Source organism: Musca vetustissima, unplaced genomic scaffold, assembly GCF_032173495.1.
Source record: "Musca vetustissima isolate MV318-11 ecotype Yass unplaced genomic scaffold, APGP_CSIRO_Mvet_v1 utg1813, whole genome shotgun sequence".
NCBI classification, from domain to species: domain Eukaryota; kingdom Metazoa; phylum Arthropoda; class Insecta; order Diptera; family Muscidae; genus Musca; species Musca vetustissima.
In genome coordinates, this window is record NW_026881291.1 from 91,842 (window position 1) to 108,881 (window position 17,040).

The 17,040-nt window shown below is 37.4% G+C and overlaps 2 protein-coding genes across 2 annotated transcripts; both read right to left on the reverse strand.

Annotated features, from left to right (window-relative positions):
* Nucleotides 1–272: 272 nt before the first annotated feature.
* LOC133327251 (serine/threonine-protein kinase greatwall-like) lies at nt 273–12,063 on the reverse strand. The gene is made up of 11 exons (XM_061535808.1): nt 11,832–12,063; nt 8,550–9,036; nt 8,328–8,486; nt 6,098–6,252; nt 5,862–6,026; nt 5,662–5,793; nt 4,022–4,185; nt 3,754–3,849; nt 3,060–3,641; nt 2,832–2,956; nt 273–538 (listed from the first exon to the last, which is right to left on the reverse strand). Exons 1-11 carry the CDS (start codon nt 12,039–12,041, stop codon nt 273–275), a joined length of 2,541 nt encoding a protein of 846 aa, XP_061391792.1. The 5' UTR covers nt 12,042–12,063.
* A 4,182-nt stretch (nt 12,064–16,245) lies between these two features.
* On the reverse strand, nt 16,246–17,004 carry LOC133327253 (uncharacterized). Its single transcript, XM_061535811.1, has one exon. It carries the CDS (start codon nt 16,987–16,989, stop codon nt 16,246–16,248), a length of 744 nt encoding a protein of 247 aa, XP_061391795.1. The 5' UTR covers nt 16,990–17,004.
* Nucleotides 17,005–17,040: the final 36 nt, after the last annotated feature.

A 17,040-nucleotide genomic window follows, 5' to 3' on the forward strand; every position in this document is an offset into this window, starting at 1 on the left:
AGAGAGTTAGAGAGAAATAATCCGAGGGAAAGTTGAAAGTTCAGTTTTTTAAGGATGCAGCCTGGCTCCAGTTGGGGTTTTTTTTTCTTCAATTGAATGTTTACCAAACACACAATAGATAACAAAAACAGTTTAAACAAATATGTGTATATATATTGTATAAATCTTATCACAACAATAAATAAGGGCACCGTTTATCATCACCATCGCATCGAATTGGATCGGTTGGTCAATCGCGGTCGGTTGTTCGGTCACGGGTGGGTGCATTGATTTTAGTCTTCCAGAGCAAAATTTGATAGTTTCAAATGTTGTAAATTATTGCGAGCTTCAAAATAGCCGGTGTCAGTGGGTGTTTCTGGATTTGGCACAAATGGTGTTTCCTCATTTTCAATGTTGTCCCAATCTATACAGGAGAAGAAAGCCATTTGCTGTACCTCCTTGGCGGCTGGTCTCTCCGTTGGATCCATGGTAAGCAAAAGATCCACAGCCTCCATGGCTTCAGCAGATAGGGCTTCATCACCTTCGGGCCATTCAATATCTATAAAGGAAAATAATATAATAGTAATTAGATTGGATCAGATCGGAGGATCAAAATTAATTTCTTAATAAAGAGGAAGGTATGGAAGGTAAAATTGTCATAACTAGCACCAAATGGATATTGAATCAACGCTGGTCTTTTGGTTTAAAACAACACGTGTCCACCAAAAAAAAGTATTGAAAATGGGCAAGAGAACCTTCCATATTAATGTATAGATTTTGCAGATCAATAACTTCCAACTCCGGTCATAAAAAAAATCGTAAAGAGTAATACACTCCACCCTGGATCATAGACATTCAAAATAACAATTTCGTAATCCTAAAATATAGCATCTTCAGTTGGAGAGTGCGCCCATCAGCATCGAAATTCCTATAATGAGGATGGAACATAACGACATCACGTTGCAACTATTAATTTTAATACTAATCTGAGATCCTCTACACCTCTTCGGCTTTATCCGTGGCGTACTTGACAACCGGGCCGACGTTCTTCTTTAAGATATTCAGTCAACTACCTCGACGATTCTACATGCATATGTCATCATTCCACACAGGATCTCATTCACGGACATAGAGTTCATTATCCTCCCAGTGGTGCTCAATTTCGTTATCCGTCTTAATAAGATAGTCTGCAGACTCCTTAGTACTACAGTTCATGACATTAAAAAGCAACCTGTAACTGATCACGATCAACCATGTCGCTTTAGGATGATGATCTTCAGATGACGACCAAATATAGAGCAATGATTTTCACTAATTCTTCCATTATGGTCAGATTTGTCAATAATGGCTAGCCTCATCTTGTACTATCCGTCGAGTTGTCCTTTCAGTCTTCACGGGCTTCAAAAGTTGCCGTGAGAAAACACAACTAGGTCTGACTTTCGCCTGAAAGGTTCCAGTGAAAACTTGCCAATCGGTCCGACTATCGTCTTCCCAAGGAACATGCAAGACCAAAGGCTGGGCTGTTTACGTCTTGAAAGGTTTCGACCACAAAAAATAAAACTTATTACAGTCTACTGGACTAAACCGAGAATTCCCAAAGTCGTTGACTGCCTTAATAAGGTAATCGGCAGACTCCTTATTACCAGAGTTTATGATCCTGGTCGTCTTATACAGGATAACCCCAGAAAACTGTAATCGACAATGATCAAACACGCGCGTTATGATGATGACCTTCAGATGACGGTCGAATATAGACCAATGATTTTTGCTAATTCTTCCAGTATGGTCAGTGTTGTCAATAATGGCTACCCTACTATCCGACGAGTTGTCCTTTCAGTCGTCGCGGACTTCAAAAGTTGCTGTGAGGAAAACACCACTAGGTCTGACTTCCCTGTGGCAGCTTTCCCATTTCCTTTGGAACAGACCCTGAAGGCTGCCGTTTGTGTCGCCGCGAGCTTCAAAAGTAGATTTGAAGACTTACACCAGACCCGACTTTCGTCTTCCCCGTGGTGGCCTTCCCATTTACATTCTTGTTCGCTACTGAAACCGCCTTTGGAACAGACATTGAAAACTTGTCAATCAGTCCGACTACCGTCTTCCCACTATCCTTCTCGGTTACTACCGGAACATACGAGACCGAAGGCAGAGCTGTTTACTCTGGTTGATTCCTTGGGTTTGGCAATTTTCGGCACAGGAGGCGACAGCAAAGTGTTCAAAATAACTTTAGAACACCCACTTTCGATTTCATTCCCCTCAGTAGGTGTCTCCGTCAGAAATAATGGCTTGTTGACTGTATGTAATGAGCATACGCTTTTTGAGAAGAATCCGTTTCTGAGTTCATATTTTGAGTTCTAGCACTTGTGACAATTGAGACGGAGGGTGCCATTGGCATTTATTAAGTGGAGGACCTGAGATCAACCATGGCATAGCCACTCTGCCATGGCAGAGACTTGGTAAATAAACCTACAACTCATCGAGGCTCCCAGGTATCGATGAGGCTCCGTTCGAATACAGTCGGAAAAATGACTGCATTTAAAAATAACTCGCCTTGTTGGAAACCAATTTATGTACAATATTTGGTCTGTTCCGGTCTGTTTGAAAAGTTCTGGAACGCAAATCTAGTAAATATGCAAATACTTCAAAATCAACATAACAGCCAATCAGAAGTAGGCATTCCGGCTTACCATTTTTACTCGGCCAAATTTCTCGAGTAAAAAGATTACAAAGAGAACGTCATTTTGTTTTGTGCTCTCTTAAATTTGATTCAATGTTTTCGCAGTTTTGTGGGTTTAGAAGTGGTTTTCGAGTAAGATTCTGGAACGAAACTATTGTTTTTTCTAAATTAAACTCACTTTTGTTAAGAATGTTGTCAAATACTTTTTGGGGTGTTTCATCATTGAAGGGTGGTATACCAGTTAAAAATTCATAAAAGCAAACGCCCAATGCCCACCAATCCACAGCGGGACCATGACCTTGTCTATAAGATACGAAATTAAAATTAAAAAAGAAAATATATAAATTAATAACATCAATGTGTTATATATAAATGAAAATCAAAATCTAAACAATCGTATCCATACTTCAACAGCAATTCAGGTGCCAAATAATCGGGTGTACCCAAAATCCGCTCACTCGAATTTCGGCCACATCTTCGCACCGACTTCGGTGTTCTAAATGGTGTATTGATATTTTTCGGTGTCTTGGGTATATTGTTGGAATTGAGATTTATTGGTGACATAGTTGGATCATCATGGGCCATCTTCAAATATTGCACACCCGAAGATTTCTCTGTTAGTTGTTCGATTTTTTTCGTTTCAATTGATAGGGGTAAAGCAAAGCGTGTTGCCTTTAATTTTCCCAATAGGCCACCATCACGACGCGGTAACTTTTGCGATGAAACCGGTGTTGAGAATACAACGTTAGCTACATTATCCGGTATCGGTTGTGGCATTTCATCATCCGATAGAGATCGTACTTTCAGTACACCTCGTATGGGTGATTTTGCTTTACGTTTCTTTGGGGTGCTCGAACCAATATCCAATATGTCAATTTCTTGTGTTAAACCCGTACTAGCCGATCCCATGCAACCGTCAATATCCAAACTGGAATTATTTTCCGAACGATTAATTAAATTGATTTTACGTTTCATGCCACGAAAAGAGCTATACGAGAAAGTATATGAGAAGAAATAATAAAAAAAGTGTGTTGTTAGTGTCTGTGTGTGTGTAGCAAGATATGTTATATGTAAAGAGAATCATTTGAGATTATATTAACCTTTGTAATTCAGGACGTTTAAAATTTCTTGAAATATTGCGAAATGGCGAATGCATACGTATTCCGCTCATTTCATTGGTATTATTTATATTAATGCTGATTAGATGCGGCAAAGGATTGATGTAAGACACCAGACAGGAGAATACAAAATGTGATGATGATGATGAAGAGTTGTTTGGTTAGTTGGAATGAAAAAATGTAATAAAATAAAAATTAGTATGCAGAAGGATATGTATATTGTGTTAAGTGTTAGCACAAATCCACTTACCTTTTCGAATAATCCGAACAACTATAATCATCTCCAGAATTGCACATATTTTCAGCTTTATCTATGGAAGATGTTGTAGTTTCACTATTCACATTCGAAGTGGAATAATCACTTTTTCGACTTGATACACCAGAATCTTCTTGGGGTTTGGAAGAACGAATGCGCTGAGGTAGAAAAATAGTAACATATAAATAAAAACAATTTTCAAATCTTCATACCGAATCAACAAAATTTAAAGGGATAATGCTTCAACTTGTTAAAAAGGATATAACATCCACCATGTTGTTAGTAGATCTGTAATTTTCTGAAGGGTTTATTAAAACAGATATTCTAAAATATTATTTGAGACATATCAAAACCAGTAAGGAATATGTAAAAGTCGGACGGGGCCGACTATATGATACCCTTCACCACTTTGATATGATCAAATGTACAATATCCTTTTGATAGAACAGACATAGCATCTTTGGAGAATCATTGAAATTGAATCGGACGAAATTAACTACGTGAAGATATTTCAACTAAATTAAAACAACCCATACACATACAAACCTGTAGTAACTTCAATACGGTATGCAAAATGTTGTTTCAATCGGAGAACATTGACTGTATACTGGAAGATTATATGTATTTCAAAAAAAAAAAAACTTATCATAAATCAATCAGGACCTAATTCAGTACTCTGTGCAAAATTGTGAGTTTGGTGCACCATTTACAAAAAATCGGACGAAACTATATATGGGAGCTATATCTAAATCTGAACCGATTTCAACAAAACTGCGCATACATCAATCTGGACCTAATTCAGTACTCTGTGCAATATTTTGTCTCAATCGGACAAACATTGGGAGTTTGGTACACCATTTACAAAAAATCAGACGAAACTATATATGGGAGCTATATCTAAATCTGAACCGATTTCAACATTTCAATATTTTGTCTCAATCGGACCAATATTGTAAGTTTCGTACACCATTTACAAAAAATCGGACGAGACTGTATATGAGAGCTATATCTAAATCTGAACCGATTTCAATAAAATATGGCATACATCAATCTAGACCTATTTCAGTACTCTGTGCAAAATTTTGCCTCAATCCGACCAATATTGGAAAATTGGTGCACCATTTACATAAAATCGGACGAAACTATATATGGGAGCTATATCTAAATCTGAACCGATTTTCTCCAAAATACATGGACGGGCGGGCGGACGTACAGACGGACATGCATAAATCGACTTAGAAAGTTATACTATGCATATTCTCAAAAGGAAACATGGGCCTATCTCAATTCCTTTTGCCTGTTACAAACATATGCACAAAGACATAATCTCCTGTACCACAGTGTGGTGAAGGGTATAATTAAGTATTTCGAATCTTAAGATTAAAAAAAAATATTATTATCAATCAAGTAAGAACATTGGGGTTTGCACAATAAATAATATATATTTTTTTACTTAAAAAAACGTTAGTATGATGAAATCACGTTTAGTAGATATAAACAAAATTGACCATGTCTAGAAGATTTTATGTGGATTTTTAACATAGGGGAACATTCAAAGGAAACAGACACATTTAGATAGAACATAGAAAATGAGGAACACAATACATATATTTTTTTTGAATACAAAAACGCACCTCATCTATGGAACGACGACGCATCATAGAAAATTCGAACGACGTATCGTTGGCATTTTCCACTTTGGCTAGATTTTTATTACAGATGTTTTCTTTACTTTCATATGTTTTTGTTTTTTCAAGTTTGCAGCCCTTTTTAAGATTTTGAAAATAAATTATTAGCAATTTTTTTGGGAATATATCCCTCTTGTGCTACTTACATTGCAGTATGCCTTCGTGGCATTATTATTGTCGGCAAATTCAACACGTTTTTGTGGCGGTATCATTGAACTACAACTGCTGTATACTTGATTATCCATTGGTGGTGATATTTTTGTTATATCTACAGAGATGCAGGTATGATATGATGAGCTACTATCCATTAACTGTAATATTGGAGAAAATTATGTTAATGTTAAATAAGTAGTCCACGATTACAACAACATTGACTACTTACATTATTATTGTTACATGTATGTGTTCCAGCTATTGAAACATTTATTTCTTCGGCTGAAAAGAATGGCGATACTCCAGATATTTTACTATCGTCTGTTTTTTCGGCATCATTTAATGATGTGTCAGCTTCACTGTCCGATGATTCCATAATGTTATCTTTATTAAGGTATAAATAAATTGTTATTATAAATAAAACAAATATATATTTGAAATAGAATCTAAAAATCTATTTTCTATAGAATCAAATTATCAGATGCCCTTTTCGAATTATAATCAAAAATAATTGGGCACCTGGTTTATTTCGTTTTCTCAGAGGATATGTATTCTATAAAAAATAATAGACTCTGGTTCAAAATTTCATGAATTGGTCCCAAAATTGTATTTCTCTATTAATCGGCCACCCAACTTCATTGCATTTGAACGGCATACTTTTTTGAACTTCTCCATAGAGAAGCGGACAATTTCCCAATCAATGATTCATGAGCTGGTCAAGTCCTCAGATTCCCAAGATTCTGGGGAAGAATTTCCATAAAATTGTCACAACTAATGCCACTCGTTATATAGCTACTCGTTCTAGCACAGCAAAGGCGATGGAATCTGTCAAAGAACGCAACAAGCTTCGTCGTACGATCGATGGAGACCCAAGGGCGAGAAAACGAGCTGTTGATGTCAACAGTCTAGTATGCGAGCATAAATGAAACCAGTAAGGAAAATAGTAAAGTTGGGCTGGGCCGACTATATGATATCCTTCACCATTTTGGGAATATTCTACAGTCTCCTAGTCGAAAGAACATTCACATGAAATTGAAAGAATTATATATAAGAACGTTGGTGCACCATTTCTTTTAAATCGGACAAAAATATATATGGGAACTATATCTAAATCTGAACCTATTTTCACGAAACTTAGCACACATCATTATAAACTCAATTCTGTACGCTATGGCAAATCTCGTGCAAATCGAAAGATATTTAGGGACTTTGGGGCACCATTTTCCTTATATCGGACGAAAATATATATGGGAGCTATATCTTAATCTGAAACGATTTTCACGAAACTTAGCACACATCATTCTAGGCTTTATTAACTACGCTATGCCAAATTTCGTGCAAATCGAAAGATATTTAGGGACTAGACTATCTAAATCTGAATCGTCTTTGGGCCAAAAAAAAATGAGCTGTGCCAAATTTCATCCAAATCGGATAATAAATGCGACCTGTACTTTGTTTACAATTTAACATCAACAGACGGACATGCCAAAATCGACTCAGAAAGTGATTCTATGCAAATCCCCAAAGGAACCATGATTTCCTCCTTGGATGAGGAGCGGCGCCCATCTAAAACTATTGCCTTTCTATGGGTCAGGCACCCGGTTGTAATGCAACTCCATATCGAGCCAAAACTCTACCCGCGATTTGAGTATAAACCACCTCCAGCACGATGCTACCCGAAGTGCTAACACCAACTGCCAGGCTAGATCTGCAGATCTAGGGGTCCTGACACCCGAGCTATCGAAATATTCGGTCAGGTTCATAGCCAAAGCCAATTCCACACCGTCTCCCATCCACACAAAGCGATCATTCCACAAGCCTAAGGTACAGCCGTGAGCACTGATCCGGAGCACTGATACAGCAACATGCACATGGTTTCCACAACAGAGGAGTTCACGATCCGAAACTAGCTGAAAAGAAATGGGGCTGATGGAAAAACAAAAGCATTCATATAGATGCAGTTGTCAAGCAGCAGAAGACAAGCGGCTTCCTAGTCTTAGAATCGGTAAGATAAAAGCAATTCCTTTTGGGCACGAATTGATTGCTAGATATCTAATACGTGGACAACATGAGGACTAGAAACGAAAAAGCACATTGCACCCCTTTAATTGCTGAACTGAGCCTACTCTCATTTATAGAAATTTCTTGTGGACGCATCCCATACATGTTACAACATTCCTGAATTTTGGATATCGAGTAGCCAGAACCAGTCAATAAATAACAATTCATCTTTCTTATATTTCAGTTGCTACTGCAACAATAAAATGAGAATAAGTTGTATCCTTAAGTGAAACTTGTCATAATTATGTTTAACCTAAAATCAGACATTTCGGATTTATTCTCCATAATATGGGGATAACAATGCTTTGTCGCCATCCTCGAGTAACTTTATACAATATTTCTGTTCGGCCATCGTTTACATTTTTATAAATTGTAATATTTTCAAAAACGTTGCTTACTGTGTTTATTTATGGTATTTATAAAATGTGAAGTTCCCGTTCCACATTCTAATTTCTTTTCCGAGCCAAAGGATAAATGTGATGTTAGCGACAACAATTGTCCAGGTGTTCGTGCATTCAAATTTGGTGAACAATTAATGAGATCGGATATTTCCAAATCTAAAATAGAATGCAAACAATGATGATTACATATATAATCGCAGAGTTAATGTAAATTCATACCTCTTTCACCTTTTCTCATTTCAATTTTACTTAAACCAAAATCGGTCAGCTTTACATGACCCGTTGCCGATATTAACATATTATCGGGTTTGATATCACGATGAATTATACCATGTTCATGTAAATATTGCAAAGCTAACGCCACTTCAGCTACATAGAAACGGGCTGCAGCCTCATCCAAGTAACCATACATTGTCAACAATGATTTTAAATCACCACCTACCATATATTCCATAACGAGATAAACATAGGACACCGATTGCAGTGAATAGAATAGATTTACACAAAATGGACTACGCGATAATGCTAAGGCATTACGTTCCGTTATTACTTGTGAGACCATATTTTTATTGATCATTTCAGATTTACGCATCACTTTGATGGCATACAGCTTGTTGTGATCATTGTTCTTATAGCCCAAAAATACTTTACCAAAAGCACCACGACTAATCGGTTTGATAATGACAAAATCCTTAATTGTTGGGAGCTGAAATGGAAGATAAATAAAATAAGAAAAAATGTCAAAAGGAAATATGAAAATGAAATTAGGATCGAATGCCGAAATGTAGATAAACTTCAATAAAAATGTCTCTGTCTAATGTACTATACACCAAATCGTATAAAATTGGATGAAAGGTAGTTTCTCAAAATCAGTATATATTATATATAAGTTGGCATTCGATTTAAAACACATCGAATAATCATCGGAGACGGCAGACCAAATATATTTCATCGTTTATAACGACATATCGCTTATAGCCACAAATTACGACTGTATTAAGGTTTAGATTAACATTTTATTTTAATTCTAGTCCGTAGCAAAATTCAAAATAGAGCTTTAAAACCTTGCACATACGTCGTCTATAGGAATGAAGAGGATGAGATCGATGGAGGAAAAGTAACCAACTGCAAAGAAGCCCTTACGGACGAAAACAGCTCAACCCGCGGTCTTGCATGTTCCGGTAACTGTGAGGAAGGATAGTGGGAAGGCTGTCATTGGGGAGACGAAAATCAGACCTATTGGCAAGTCTTTATAACGACATATCGCTTATAGCCACAAATTTCGACTGTATTAAGGTTTAGATTAACATTTTATTTTAATTCTAGTCCGTAGCAAAATTCAAAATAGAGCTTTAAAACCTTGCACATACGTCGTCTATAGGAATGAAGAGGATGAGATCGATGGAGGAAAAGTAACCAACTGCAAAGAAGCCCTTACGGACGAAAACAGCTCAACCCGCGGTCTCGCATGTTCCGGTAACTGCGAGGAGGGATAGTGGGAAGGCTGTCATTGGGAAGACGAAAATCGGACCTATTGGCAAGTCTTGACAGGAAACTTCCAGGTTTGCTTCAAAGGCGGGTTTAGCAGCGGATAAGGAAGTGACAAGGCTATCACAGGGAAGGCGAAAGTCGTACCCAGAGGGAAGTCGTCGCAGCAACCTTCGAAACCCGTTACTATGGAAACGACAACTCGACGGATGGCTCCAGATGGCCAGAGAGTGACCATGATTAACAAAGCTGACCATGAAGTTAAGTTCAGTGAACGTCATTGGTCACTACAGAAGATCATCATCATAACGGGCGTAGTTGATCATGAAATGGTTGCAGTTTAGTGGGATAACACAGTACGGTTGTTGGCGCACTACTTTAGTTCCGCTCCACCTACGGCGCTCCACCACTGGTTGCGTATGCTGGGAAGCGGGTCCAAGGACTGACGAGGCGAGAATGTTGCCTTCAAATATCCAATTCCAAGGTATTAGGTAACTACCTTCCCATGTGACCTCCCTAACGCTGCCTCGTGCCCGTTAGTGCTCATGGTTTACATTTAAGGTCCCCACTGTATTAGAACGGACCCCTGTTAACACCTGTGCGCCTCAACAAAATTTTTCCAGCTTAGTTGCCGAGTCCTTACCATGGTAAGGTGCTATGCCAAGGCCGACCTTAAATCCTCACAAAATCTTTCTTCTATGGAGCCGAATTTTAATACCCTTACCCCCTTCTTCTAAAAATATTAATAACAATATATGCGATTTTTCGGCTGATGCTAGTGTGGCTGCATTGGTCAGAATTCAATCAACCCCCACAAAGGTTGACGACCTACGCTATTTCACTGGACCATTCTTTTGTCTCAATCCTCATTACTCACGTCGACGTAAAAAAAGCCTGGAGAGGCAGATGGACCTTCTCATCAACCTTAGTCATGAGAGCATCCCTTTTAAATTTGAGACAACTCACACTTGACAGACGAGGAAGACGTCATGGATATACTGTGATTAGCATTACAGCAATAGCCATCCTGGTGACTCCTCCAAATCTAGGCGAGTCCTCTCCGATGACGAGTAGGGACGTAAACCTTGGCAAGGAAGAGAATCCTATATTAGTTCTAAATAAGGCAGTATGGATTGAACAATTGGAAGCGGTTGGAACCCTGATTATAAATATGTAATTACAGTATCGAAGAAGTCCACACCTCCTGTGATGGGAAGATTTGTGGTTAAGCCAATGGACCTTCTTTTAAATATAATAGTTTTATAACTTTATAAGGGCAAAGGATTTAGTGGAGCAATTGGGGTTTACGGACTCATATCCGATTTTTCCACCAGATGGCCTCCCTGATAAAAATATATAACTTTCATGGGGGTAGTCCATACATCCCGAGATTTGGACCTCTGAAGTTCCGAAATTCAATACTTTACGATTTTTCCGAAACAAATTAAAAAAATACAAAAACGTATTTTTGAAAACAGGGATAAGCTGTTCTAATGCACTATCCCGAAAGCTGTTATTTGGTGGCTGTATAGAAGAAATTAATCCATGCATTGACACCCTGTAACGAACGGTTGTTTTCGTGTGTCTCTTTTTGGAATATGGTTGCTTAAGCCAACAACAAATACAAAAGATAACACGGCGCATTTTATTTAAAGGTAACAAAAACAACCACTGACTGGAACGTTTTAATGTGCGTTCATGTAACATCATGCTACTGCTGTTGTTGTTGTTGTCGTTACTTCTAATGATCATAACACTACAAAAACAACAAGAACACAAGCAATGTTTCGTCAAAACATAACAGGACAGATCGACCGACCGATTGCAAGATATTGCTGGTTGTGTGTGTCCAGGCCATGCCAGCCAAACTGAACACACAACTGTATCAATAGGAGGAGAAAAACAACAAAAATTATGAAATAACCCAGCCGGCAAACACGCATTTTATCCGAAATAAACGATAGGATATTCCATAAGTTTTTCCATATTTGTTTATCACTCAATATTTTTTACCTTTGTACTGGTCGATGTATTTTCCGGCTTTGTTGTCAATATATTAATTTTATCCAACAGCTTTTCACCATCGATTAGTATCGTCGATTTCTTGGGTGTTTTATAATCATTGGGATGATGATTATTGTGTGAAATATTCTCAATATCATCCTTGTCCAATACCGAATCTGAATAATTTTCTAATTTACTTTCGAATTTTTCCAGTCCCATAACATGGGATTCAATCTCCTCCATTTTTCTCTACAAATCACAGGGCGCGCACTTTGTGATTGCTTTTTTTGTAGCGCCACAAAACGGTGTTGTTTGAAACTCTGGTGTCTTTGGTTGATTTTTTTGTACTTATTTTTCAACAACAATTACCACAAATAAGAATCCATTACATTTATAGTTTATAATAATAAAAATAACAAAATATATATTTTTGTTTCACAATAGCCACTATAATCGCAAACACACACACAGAGACGGAATATAATAAATAGCTATGTCCTTTACAAACTATAGAAATGTTACTACCAAAAATAAATGGAAAATGCGATAGACGTTGGAAAATTGAATGTTGAAGAAAAACAACAACACAACACCCAGTGTTGCATTGATAATTGTTGAATTCAACACACGGCAATGTTGCATTGAGAGCCTGTTGTGGTGGGTATGAGTTAATAAGTAATAATGGAATTAGTCGACAACGTAACGTAAGAAGAATACGTATTCTGATAAAAATTATAGAATTTTAATAATATAAAGACCCCATGTTTCTTTGGACCAAATTAGTTTCACACAATTTAGAGCCGATTTACAAATGTCCGTCTGTCTGACCGTCTGTTGCGCACTATAACACTCGAAGGGATTAACCACTTTCATCGAAATTTTGCACATTGTAATATTCCTTCCAGAATTAGTTCAAGTTCGAAGACGGAGAATATCGGTCCACTCCGCCTGGTTCCACCCCCCACAAAATGATCAAAATTTTACTAAACATTAATTCTATAATATCATGCAAACGAGCTCTCCAATTTGAACCAAACCAAAACCTATTATCTTTACCGATGATGGGACCAATTGGTTCACTCGTTCTGGATCAGGATTCCATAAAGGATCAAAATCCAATATTAGGCGAATGGAAAGGGCAATTTTATATAAACTCGTAATATTTCAAACTCAATTCAAGTTCGAAGATGTGAAAATTGCTCCTTCCGGTACCTCCCCCACAATATGATCAAAATTATGCTGAAACTGAATTTTCGAACAGAGCAACCAAACATTGCACAAGCATATATTTTACATATACCAATACTTCTAATTGCTCTGTTCGAAAATGCAGAGGTTCAACATTTTGTAAATCTTAAATGAAACGAACGGCAGGTGAGATTTATCGGTCCACTCCTGCTAGTATTTTCACCACAAAGGGTCAACATTTTGAAAACTTGTAAAACGGCAAGGAATTACTTTGGCTATGCCATGTTGACTTCAATGCCTCACTAAAAACACTTTCTATGAAGCCGAATTTTAATAACCCCCACCACCGCTTCTTAAAACAAAATCAATATGCTATGCGATTTTTGGACTGGTGCGGCTACCTTGGCACCCTCAGTCTCGAACTCTACAATGTCAGACTTCAATGAACACCTACAAATGTTGACAACCCAGGCTTTTCCCCTGGACCTCTCTTTTGCCTCAAATCCTGTTACTCTCGATGGCGTGAACGAAAGCCTAGAGAGGCAGACGGATCTTCTCCTCAACTTACTAGAGGAAACCGGCTCCTTCCGCCATAGTCGGGAGACCATCCCGAATCAACTCTGGGATGACTCACCCTGGTCAGACGAGGAAGACATCATGGAAACTACTGTGATTAGCACTACGGTGACAAACACGGTAGCTATCCTGGTGTCTCCTCCGAAACAAGGTGAGTCCTCCCAGATGATGAGTAGGGGTGTAAACCCTGACGAGGCTGAGGATCCGAACTCCATGGCCTGTAGTGACGTCGCGAGGCTTCTCAAGTTGGCTGTCGAAGCGGAGACTGGTACTTATGAGACTCCCGTCGTTAAGATGAATGAATGATCAGCACCAGTACCAGATGTACCGGAGAGCGGTTAACTACTGTCACCGATTCATCGGACAGGATAGCGACTCCATCACGGAAAAGGATTTCCTTTTGATCAAGAGGAACCTCAAATTCATCCGTAATTTCTCCAGGAACTATCTGTATGATATTGCGAGGGACTTCTTTATTGGAAGGATTCCTAGACCTTGTTCGAAGACCACCACGGTAGTCCCTTCAAAGAAGGAGAAAACTGTCGGAGCTCCTAGTACACCTAGGAAGCTGGTGTCTAAGACGTCTAAGCCCTCAGTACCCCCCAAGGGTAAACATATTACATATACTGAAACGTCTCAGACACCAGTATCCAAGAAGACGGAGGGTAAGGGACTGTCGAAGTCAGCCCGACGGAAACCCCGTCGGCACATATAACGAAGTCTTAAGGTGGTTTAAAGAAGTCTGCATCACTGTATGATTGCAATCTCTCTACTACGAATACGGACATATCTTTGATCCAGATGCCATATATATTTAAGAACATGGTAACTGAATTTTTGCTGAGGGGCACATTTTGGAAGTTTTTTTCTCACAGTTTATGTTTATGGCCCACATAACAACTACGTTAATTATTTTGGGGAGCTTCCGGGACGTTTATGTGTGGAATATGCCAAAACATGGACTAATATCAGTTGCTTCCTGCAGAGATATTTCTCCCCTTCAAGAACTCGGAATGCATATTTAACTTATTGCAGCTTAAACATTGGAAATACCAAAAATAATACAGGACTGTTATATGGGGCATATTAAAAACATGGACCCAAAACTATCACTATCCTTAAAGCCGACATGCCCAATTACAGGTAAAATCTTTAATCCCTTCGATGGGATATTGGGTACACTGAAAACATGGACTTACATCTAAAATTGTCCTATAGTTGGAAATACCTTAAAAAAAAACCAAGAAAATGGGAGAGATCGATTATGTATATATTTTTCAATACCAAACATGCTTGGAATAATATTGCAGTGATTTCAACAGACAAGGAGGGGAACATGGCTAAAACGACGTCCAATTGTATTCTGTCTTTATTGTGTCTCAGGTGACGTGTTGCAAACGGAGTAACAAATTGAATAAATACTTCAACTCTTAGTAAAGGGTATACAAATTGCAGACGGTACAAAGTGAATGCGACATTTTTTTTCTCTGAGAATCCATCAATTAAAATATTTTGATTTCGAATATAGGGCGGATTGTCAAATTATTCTCAATAAACAACACAATTTACTTTCGTAAAAATCACTTTATTTAAAAATGTTTGCATTTCATATTTTTGTTGTTGTTTTTTATAAATTGATTATTATTTCAATATAATAATAAAAATAATATATAGTTGCTTTATTTTGTTTTTTTTTCATATATGTATTATGTTAGCAAATTAAAATCGTGTGGTTTTTTGTTAATGATATTGTGTTGCAAATGACAAAATCTTTTAAAGAGACATTTGTTTGTTATGTAAAATAATAAAATATTAATAATTTGATATGGAATATAGGGGGAGTGGAGTGGTCTAGAGTCACAAAATTATATAAAATAAAAAATGGGGTCTTAATAAAGAAGAGATATATATCTATATAAACATTTGTATTAAGGATATATTTTTGTTTGTGTTTAAGGCTAAGATCGAATTAAGGTATAAACATAAAATTTGTATTCTTTTTGTTTTAACATGGATTAAATTTAAATTTAGGTATGAGTAATGTATGCACATAAAGTTGTAATGAAAGATAATTTGGAAAGATAATAACAAAGATTTGAAATTAAAAATTTATACAATTTTTATTTTTAATTTTTCAAATTATTAATTTGAAATCTTTAGTTTTTTTTTTGTAAAGTAACATATAAAAAACTAGTTGATTTTGTTAAACCCTTTATAAGCATGAAATCAAAATAGAAAACATTTGATTTAGTTATGGACATAATGTTCAATTGTTCCAAATAAAAGACTAGGTCCAACAAAAAGAAACAGTTTTCTTTAGTAAAAGAAAAAAAAAACAGTTAATTATTTTGTTAATGTCTGATTAGGTTTTTTAATTAAATTTCTTTCCAAAGTCAATAAGAAAATTAAAAACCATTTTACATTTTAATTTTTAAAATACAGTGACGAAAAAAATCCACAAAGTACATTTTACATTAATGTACTAAGAATTTTTTAACGACAATTTTGAAAATGTTGCTTTATGGCACATACATACAAATACAATATTAAAAAAAAGGTGGGACATTTTATAATTTTTAAATGGCGGGGGGCTGCTGTTGGGGTCATGAATTACTTACAACTAAAACACCTAAACATAAAACTAAACTAAATGTACATTTTACATAACAATACATCTCTTATTTTTAGCCACATTATCGGTAACTGTGATTTTAATGTCTCCTTCGGTATCTTCGGCGGATATTTTCTGGGGCAATTCCTTGGTGCCATTATCGCCAATTTCCAATTCACCTTCTGTGGGGGCGGCAGTGGTCTTATCATCAACATCGCCGTCCGCAATTGCTTCAACGCCCAGGGTTGTGTCGGCAGCTGAGGTTTCCTTTACTTCTTCGGTTTGTTTTTCTTCGATATCTTCATGTACCGATACACCAGAAACATTTTGCACCTCTACATCGTCTTCATTTTCCTCCAATTTCTGTTGCAATTTGACGGGTGTGCTGCTTTGCAGGGTTGCCTTTGAGAAACGATTACGCAGCAAAGATAGGGGCGATGAAACAACGCTGAAGAAATCAAGTCGGGCCCGTTTTGGTGGTGATATTTCCATATCGGTTGGTAATTCTCCAATGGCCGACTGTGAGTGGTGATGGGGAGGAGTGCGTTCACGTTTACGACCACGTCCGCCAAAGAATGAAAACGAGGAGTTATTGGGAATTTCCGAACCCACGGTGACATTCAAACTGGTATTGGTGGCATCCAATTCGGTGTTGATGCGCCTGTATGATTCACGGAATTGTGGATTGCTCTGAAACTTGGATGGTGTATATTCGGTAATGGGGCGTATAGCACGTCTACCGGAGATCTGTGAAAAAGCGCGGGGGCGTTCGGGTGAAGACGATGGCTGCATGGCCAGTTGGACATCGCTCTTGGCAACGGCTGAGCGTTTTGGCAAAACAAT

What these genes read in the sequence shown, in the direction of transcription:
- LOC133327251 (XM_061535808.1), bottom strand. Translation starts at nt 12,041, where the DNA reads ATGGGACTGGAAAAATTCGAAAGTAAATTAGAAAATTATTCAGATTCG. An exon ending in ATACATCGACCAGTACAAAG is followed by an intron (nt 9,037 to 11,831) that starts GTAAAAAATATT and finishes CTTCCATTTCAG; the next exon opens with CTCCCAACAATTAAGGATTT. An exon ending in GCACCTGAATTGCTGTTGAA is followed by an intron (nt 2,957 to 3,059) that starts GTATGGATACGA and finishes CGTATCTTATAG; the next exon opens with ACAAGGTCATGGTCCCGCTG.
- LOC133327253 (XM_061535811.1), bottom strand. Translation starts at nt 16,989, where the DNA reads ATGCAGCCATCGTCTTCACCCGAACGCCCCCGCGCTTTTTCACAGATC.